This window comes from Oncorhynchus nerka, linkage group LG19, assembly GCF_034236695.1.
Source record: "Oncorhynchus nerka isolate Pitt River linkage group LG19, Oner_Uvic_2.0, whole genome shotgun sequence".
Classification (NCBI taxonomy): Eukaryota; Metazoa; Chordata; class Actinopteri; order Salmoniformes; family Salmonidae; genus Oncorhynchus; species Oncorhynchus nerka.
Window position 1 is genome coordinate 36,905,557 of NC_088414.1, and position 8,542 is coordinate 36,914,098.

The window sequence follows — 8,542 nt, forward strand, 5'->3', positions numbered from 1 at the left end:
TACTTTGTGAAGGCTCTGTATATCTCTATATTATACTTTGGAAATGGGAATCCTTTGGAACATATTCCCAACATTAAAATCACTTGGATGTCCAACAATAAACAAAGAAATAAAAAGAAATAAAGTACAATATTGTTTTATATTGCTCAGAAAAGTTGAGGTGCCAAATAAAATCCCCCGCGGCCTGCCAGTTGGGGAACCCTGCTGTAGTGACTCAATCCATTTCCATTCATTGCTTTGGAAATGCGTTAATCGTGAGGTATGTTGTATGCAGAGTTTACGTTATCTTGATTTGTGATAATTGTTGTAAATTTCAGGTAAACGGTAGACTTACTGGCAGATGTAGTTGAGCAGGTTGAAGTTAGCCACTGGAAGTTGATGAAGAAGATGCCGTAGTTCTGTCAAACTCTTGGAGACACAGGCAAAGATATTGTTGTAGGTAGTGCGCTACGCTGCTCCTATCACAATATTAACCATTGGTGGAGTTTATCAATTCGATTTCTCCCTTGGACTTTTAGATCAGCGGTTGTGATGCATCTCAGCATGGCCTGCATGATGCGGCTGGATGGACACTTACCTGCTTCCTCTCAGAGGAGATCTTCTTGCCACACACCAGGAAGTCCTGGTATCTGGAGAAGGGCACCAGTGGCTCTGGCAGCTCCCGCAGATACAGCTTCAGGAGCGACGCCACGGTGTGCACGTCTGTACTGCTAGGATGACAAACACACACACACGCACATACACACACACACTTAAAATACAGAACATCACTACCAGTGTATGTGGGTGAGCAACTACATATAGTGAGACATCCAGACATACCTGGTGCATAGGTATAACTTCATGAACTTGATCTGTTTGCTTGGGAACTGCAGTGTTTGCAATCAAGCAGAACCTGTTTGTGTTGACCGGAGAGCTCTTACCTGTCAAAGGAGGGCTTCTCCCCAGCGTCGAAGGCATCCTGCAACTCTTTAACCAGCGTGGCCTGGCCTGGCTGGCGGAACAATCCCACCTCCAGAAGACCCCGCTCCCGGATGAAGTCCACACACTGCTCCACCACCAGCGGTGCCATGTGTACCCCGTAACGCCGCTCATACAGAACCGTCTCCTCCAGCCGCTGGCCAAACACGCCTGAGAGAGACAGAGAGGAGAGAGAGACAGAGAGGAGAGAGAGACAGACAGAGAGGAGAGAGAGACAGAGAGAGAGGAGAGAGAGACAGAGAGGAGAGAGAGAGAGACAGAGAGGAGAGAGAGACAGACAGAGAGGAGAGAGAGAGAGACAGAGAGGAGAGAGAGAGAGAGACAGAGAGGAGAGAGAGACAGACAGAGAGGAGAGAGAGAGAGAGAGGATTTAAGATCACCCAGGCTAATTTAATAAACAGATGATTATAGAGTACGAATTTTATGGTTCAGGGATTTTCTTTCCTTTCCTCAGACAAGAGAACTCAAACCCTCTATACCCCCAAACCACCTATCTACACAGCCTGCCTCACACTGCAGCTCTGTGTGGGTCTGTGTGTTGGTGCCTGTGTGTGGGTCTCTGTGTGGGTCTCTGTGTGGTCTGAGAAACTCACGCCTCCTGAAGCTCAGAACCCGCTTGATCTTCCTGTAGGCAGAGTGGGACAGGTAGCTGCTGGTCCTGTACACTGTCGCCTTGTTCTCCGGCATCTTCGCTTTTCTCTTCACATTTGTTCTTTCTCCGTCCAGATCTCTCTCTCTCTCTCTCACCGTCCAGATCTCTCTCTCTCTCTGTCTCTCTCCCTCTCTCACCATCCAGATCTCTCTCTCTCTCACCGTCCAGATCTCTCTCTCTCTCTCTCTCTCTCTCTCCCTCTCTCACCGTCCAGATCTCTCTCTCTCTCTCTCTCTCTCTCTCTCTCACCGTCCAGATCTCTCTCTCTCTCTCACTGTCCAGATCTCTCTCTCTCTCTCTCACTGTCCAGATCTCTCTCTCTCTCTCTCACTGTCCAGATCTCTCTCTCTCTTTTTCCCCACCCAGATATTTCTCTCTCTCTCACCATCCAAATCTCTCTCTCTCTTTTTCCTTCCAGATCTCCGTCTCTCTCACCGTCCAGATCTCTCCCTCCTTTTCCACTCTTTTCCTCCACTCTTTTCTTTCTGGCCAGTCGGGCTGTTTGATGGGGGATTATGAGAGGACCCAGATGGCTTGTGACAGCTCAACGCTGTGGAGACCAGTGCGTGTCCTCGCCCACTTTTATCTACCTCTTTTTGTTTTGTAAACTCTCTCCTGGCTGGTACTCCGTGTTATGTCTATTCTCTCCCTCCCTCCTCCTCTCCCTCTCTTTAGGTAAACAGATAAGGCTCCTTGATCTGATGACTCAAGAAATGAGGGGGCAGACTTTCCTTGTCAATGCTCAACAGTGGTCCCTGAGCTCAACTATGTGACCTAATCAGATAAATGAGCATTCCAAAGGAAAGAATTTCATTCTACAAGAAGAGGCATTGTAAAGTGCCGGACACATCAAAAACTCACAATCACTGAGGCATAGAATGAAGCAAACATCCCAATCAATTGAACAGCCACAGGAATATGAGCAATGTCAAAAAAAGTTATATGGAATGTTGAACTTTGGAAAGTAAAATCTCCTCTTCATTTTTGGTGGTTAATGTCTCCTCTTCAGAGTCTTAAGTAAAATGATTTGACAGGAGATTTGAGAGTCCAGTAATACTATGTGTTCTACTGATAACACAGGTCCCTTCTTTCACCACTGAACATTGGAATGTCAGAAAAGTTCCTCCGCACGTTGTTGCTGAATCCAGATAAAGAGTGCACTTGTGGCTCGGCTCCTCTCATGCTCACCTCAGTCTTGGTTCCCAGGGCTCAAGTCCTTTTTTAGGCTGCTAAACTTAACTCAACCTGGCATTGAAAAATCCAGAGGATCTACTTTCAGGCTGGATTGTGTTGACAGAAGAATCCACTTAGCTGCCATCTCTCCTAGAAGGTGTTATTATAGTAGTGTATTATTCCCTCCATTCACTCTCAGAGGAGATGGAAGTCAGTGTTCCTGCGTTATCCAGCAGTAATGGTGTTTAGCACTATTTAGAGTAAGCTGTGGCCTTGCTGCACGTGCCTCTCCCTCCTTGTCCTATCCATTCATCCACATGCTTCAGGAATGTGTTTTCACTCAGCCAGTGCCATACCTCCCTCCCTTTCCAATACACTCCCAGTCTCCCCTTGAGCCACTCTCTTTTTCACCAATTAGATTATGTTGGTTCCCTCAGGTCGTACTCTTCAGTGTTCCTTCAATGACCCCCACTGTCCCACCAAGTACAATATTCACAGTGTTTTGTCTTTCGCATTCGCTCGAAATTGAAAGCGCGAACCCCTGCTTTTAACCAGGGCAAGGTGACCGGAAACATGACCGAATACAAACAGTGTAGCTATTCCCACCACAAGGTAATCAAACAAGCTAAGCGTCAGTATAGAGACAAAGTAGAGTCGCAATTCAACGGCTCAGACACAAGAGGTATGTGGCAGGGTCTACAGTCAATCACGGATTACAAAAAGAAAACCAGCCCCGTCACGGACCAGGATGTCTTGCTCCCAGACAGACTAAACAACTTCTTTGCTCGCTTTGAGGACAATACAGTGCCACTGACACGGTCCGCTACCAAAACCTGTGGACTCTCCTTCACTGCAGCCGACATGAGTAAAACATTTAAACATGTTAACCCTCGCAAGGCTGAAGGCCCAGATGCATCCCCAGCCGCGTCCTCAGAGCATGCGCAGACCAGCTGGCTGGTGTGTTTACGGACATATTCAATCAACCCTTATCCCAGTCTGCTGTTTCCACATGCTTCAAGAGGGCCACCATTGTTCATGTTCCCAAGAAATCTAAAGTAACTGAGCTAAACGACTACCACCCCGTAGCACTCACTTCCGTCATCATGAAGTGCATTAAGAGACTAGTCAAGGACCATATCACCTCCACCCTACCTGACACCATAGACCCACTCCAATTTGCTTACCGCCCCAATAGGTCCACAGATGACGCAATCGCAACCACACTGCACACTGCCATAACCCATCTGGACAAGAGGAATACCTATGTGAGAATGCTGTTCATCGACTACAGCTCAGCATTTAACACCATAGTACCCTCCAAACTCGTCATCAAGCTCGAGACCCTGGGTCTCGACTCCGCCCTGTGCAACTGGGCACTGGAATTCCTGACGGGCCACCCCCAGGTGGTGAGGGTAGGTAACAACATCTCCACCCCGCTGATCCTCAACCCTGGGGCCCCACAAGGGTGCGTTCTGAGCCCTCTCCTGTACTCCCTGTTCAAACATGACTGCGTAGCCATGCACGCCTTCAACTCAATCATTAAGTTTGCAGACGACACTACAGTGGTAGGCTTGATTACCAACAACGACGAGACGGCCTACAGGGAGGAGGTGAGGGCCCCCGGTGTGTGGTGTCAGGAAAATAACCTCACACTCAATGTCAACAAAACAAAGGAGATGATTGTGGACTTCCGGAAACAGCAGAGGGAGCACCCCCCCTATCCACATCGACGGGACAGTAGTGGGGAGGGTAATCGGTTTTAAGTTCCTCGGCGTACACATCACAGACAAACTGAATTAGTTCACCCACACAGACAGCATGGTGAAGAAATTTGGCTTATCACCTAAAGCACTCACAAACTTTTACATATGCACAATCGAGAGCATCCTGTCGGGCTGTATCACCGCATGGTATGGCAACTGCTCCGCCCACAACCGTAAGGCTCTCCAGAGGGTAGTGAGGTCTGCACAACGCATCACCGGGGGCAAACTACCTGCCCTCCAGGACACCTACACCACCTGATGTTACAGGAAGGCCATAAAGATCATCAAGGACAACAACCACCCAAGCCACTGCCTGTTCACCCCGCTATCATCCAGAAGGCGATGTCAGTACAGGTGCATCAAAGCAGGGACCGAGAGACTGAAAAACAGCTTCTATCTCAAGGCCATCAGACTGTTAAACAGCCACCACTAACATTGAGTGGCTGCTGCCAACATACTGACTCAACTCCAGCCACTTTAATATTGGAAAATGGATGTAATGTATCACTAGCCACTTTAAACAATGCCACTTTATATAATGTTTACATACCCTACATTACTCATCTCATATGTATATGTATATACTGTACTCTATACCATCCACTGCATCGTGCCATCTTTATGTAATACATGTATCACAAGCCACTTTAAACTATGCCACTTTTATGTTTATATACCCTACATTACTCATCTCATATGTATATACTGTACTCGATACCATCTACTGCATCTTGCCTATGCCATTCTGTACCATCACTCATTCGTATATCTTTATGTACATATTCTTTATCCCTTTACACTTGTGTGTATAAGGTAGTAGTTTTGGAATTGTTAGGTCAGATTACTCGTTGGTTATTACTGCATTGTCAGAACTAGAAGCACAAGCATTTCGCTACACTCGCACTAGCATCTGCTAACCATGTGTATGTGACAAATACATTAACATCTGCTAACCATGTGTATGTGACAAATACACTAACATCTGCCAACCATGTGTATGTGACAAATACACTAACATCTGCTAACCATGTGTATGTGACAAATACACTAACATCTGCTAACCATGTGTATGTGACAAATAAACTTTGATTTGATTTGACCCTTTCTCTTTATTTAGCCTGACAGCCCCCTCTCTAGCCCCCTCCTCAGCCCACTCCTTAGCCCACTCCTCAGCCCCCTCTCTAGCCCCCTCCTCAGCCCACTCCTCAGCCCACTCCTCAGCCCACTCCCCAGTCCCCTCTTCAGCCCATTCCCCAGCCCCTCTCTAGCCCCTCCTCAGCCCACTCCTTAGCCCACTCCTCAGCCCCTCTCTAGCCCCCTCCTAAGCCCCCTCCTCAGCCCACTCCTCAGCCCACTCACCAGCCCCCTCCTCAGCCCACTCCCCAGTCCCTTCTTCAGCCCATTCCCCAGTCCCCTCTTCAGCCCACTCCTAAGCCCCCTCCTCAGCCCACTCCCCAGCCCCCCTCAGCCCACTTCTCAGCCCACTCCCTGCCCACTCCCCAGCCCCTTCCTCAGCCCACTCCCCAGTCCCCTCCCACTCCCCAACCCCCTCTCTAGCCCCCTCCCCAGACCCCTCCCCAGCCCACCCCCAGCCCCCTCCTCAGCCCACTCTCCAGCCCCCTCTTCAGCCCACTCCCCAGCCCACTCCCCAGTCCCCTCTTCAGCCCCCTCCTCAGCCCACTCCCCAGTCCCCTCCTCAGCCCACTCCCCAGTCCCCAGTCCTCCGCCCACTCCCCAGTCCCCTCCTCAGCCCACTCCCCAGTCCCCTCTTCAGCCCCCTCCCCAGCCCCCTCTTCAGCCCCCTTCAGCCCACTCCCCAGTCCCCTCTTCAGCCCACTCCCCAGTCCCCTCCTCAGCCCACTCCCCAGTCCCCTCTTCAGCCCCCTCCCCAGCCCCCTCTTCAGCCCCCTCTTCAGCCCACTCTCCAGTCCCCTCTTCAGCCCACTCCCCAGTCCCCTCTTCAGCCCACTCCCCAGTCCCCTCCTCAGCCCACTCTCCAGTCCCCTCTTCAGCCCACTCCCCAGTCCCCTCCTCAGCCCACTCTCCAGTCCCCTCTTCAGCCCACTCCCCAGTCCCCTCCTCAGCCCACTCTCCAGTCCCCTCTTCAGCCCACTCCCCAGTCCCCTCCTCAGCCCCCTTCCCAGCCCCCTCTTCAGCCCACTCCCCAGTCCCCTCCTCAGCCCACTCTCCAGTCCCCTCTTCAGCCCACTCCCCAGCCCCCTCTTCAGCCCACACCCCAGCCCCTCTTCAGCCCACTCCCCAGCCCCCTCTTCAGCCCACTCCCCAGCCCCCTCTTCAGCCCACTCCCCAGCCCCCTCTTCAGCCCACTCCCCAGCCCCTCCCTCAGCCCACTCCTCAGACCCCTCCTCAGCCCACTCCCCAGCTCCCTCTTCAGCCCACTCCCCAGCCCCCTCTTCAGCCCACTCCCCAGCCCCTCTTTAGCCCACTCCCCAGCCCACTCCCCAGCCCCCTCTTCAGCCCACTCCCCAGTCCCCTCCTCAGCCCACTCCTCAGCCCCCTCCTCAGCCCCCTCCTCAGCCCACTCCCCAGTCCCCTCCTCAGCCCCCTCCTCAGCCCACTCCCCAGCCCCCTCCTCAGCCCACTCCCCAGTCCCCTCCTCAGCCCCCTCCTCAGCCCACTCTCCAGTCCCCTCTTCAGCCCACTCCCCAGTCCCCTCCTCAGCCCCCTTCCCAGCCCCCTCTTCAGCCCACTCCCCAGCCCCTCTTCAGCCCACTCCCCAGCCCCCTCTTCAGCCCACTCCCCAGTCCCCTCCCCAGCCCACTCCCCAGCCCCCTCTTCAGCCCACTCCCCAGCCTCCGTAACAAACTATTCCCCACCATACACACAGGAGCATCGCCGGGAATCATCCCTCTGTTGCTCCTATCTCTCTACACCTGAGAATCATTAACAGGGGAGAACAGTGTCAGAGATTGACAAAAAAATTGATGAGTTAGAATGATTTCTGTCCCCCCACTCCCCTGTGTCCCCCCATTCCCCTGTGTCCTCCCACTCCCCTGTGTACCCCCACTCCCCTGTGTCCCCCCACTCCCCTGTGTCCCCCCATTCCCCTGTGTCCCCCACTCCCCTCTGTCCCCCACTCCCCTGTGTACCCCCACTCCCCTGTGTCCCCCCACTCCCCTGTGTCCCCCCACTCCCCTGTGTCCCCCCACTCCCCTCTGTCCCCCCACTCCCCTGTGTCCCCCACTCCCCTCTGTCCCCCACTCTCCTGTGTCCCCCCCACTCCCCTGTGTCCCCCCACTCCCCTCTGTCCCCCACTCCCCTCTGTCGTAACATACTACTTTGCCTGCAGGGTGCCAGCCCCCTCAAAATAACTTTCCACTGATCCCGTTATGAACTGCCCCTCTCCCCTTGTAGCCCAAGCCTCTGTCGGGTGACGCTGGCCCCTGATGAGCCTCATGCAGCCCCAGCTGAGTCTGGCTCTTTGCTCTCTTGTTGGACATTAGAAAGCTGTTAATTGGGTGGTTGTGTGGCCTCAGTGAGCCTCTAATCTCTGAAGATCTCTCTCCTGGACGACGTCTCCTGGATGACGTTTCCTGGACGACGTGTGTGTCAGAGAGAGGCAGTAGGCTCAGGGATGGAGCGACTAACTGCTCCTGGGCGGTGCGAGGAATCCATTGTGAATGTTCATCTCTCTTGTGAAATTTGTTGCTGGGCATTGATCAGACCCAGGGTCAGATTTATATGGTACTGTAGGCACACAACACAAGTAGTCTAAAGACATTGATCAGACCCAGGGTCAGAGTTATATGGTACTGTAGGCACACAACACAAGTAGTCTAAAGACATTGATCAGACCCAGGGTCAGATTTATATGGTACTGTAGGCAAACAACACAAGTAGTCTAAAGACAATGATCAGACCCAGGGTCAGATTTATATGGTACTGTAGGCACACAACACAAGTAGCCTTAAAGGACATTTAAGAGCTTAAGGTCTTTACAGGCAGTAAAGTG

The 8,542-nt window shown here is 52.2% G+C and overlaps 1 protein-coding gene and 1 pseudogene across 1 annotated transcript; one reads left to right on the forward strand and one right to left on the reverse strand.

Moving 5' to 3' along the window:
* Positions 1-2,274, reverse strand: part of LOC115127809 (rho GTPase-activating protein 24-like) — a 44,691-nt pseudogene extending 42,417 nt beyond the window's left edge.
* A 1,105-nt stretch (positions 2,275-3,379) lies between these two features.
* On the forward strand, positions 3,380-7,391 carry LOC135562547 (uncharacterized). The gene is made up of 2 exons (XM_065005050.1): positions 3,380-3,488; positions 6,016-7,391. Exons 1-2 carry the CDS (start codon positions 3,380-3,382, stop codon positions 7,389-7,391), a joined length of 1,485 nt encoding a protein of 494 aa, XP_064861122.1.
* The last annotated feature ends 1,151 nt before the right edge of the window (positions 7,392-8,542 follow it).

Coding starts and splice junctions, on each gene's coding strand:
- LOC135562547 (XM_065005050.1), top strand. CDS start 3,380: ATGACCGAATACAAACAGTGTAGCTATTCCCACCACAAGGTAATCAAA. Junction 3,489..6,015: donor CAACGGCTCAGACACAAGAG/GTATGTGGCAGG, acceptor CCCCCTCCTCAG/CCCACTCCCCAGCCCCCCTC.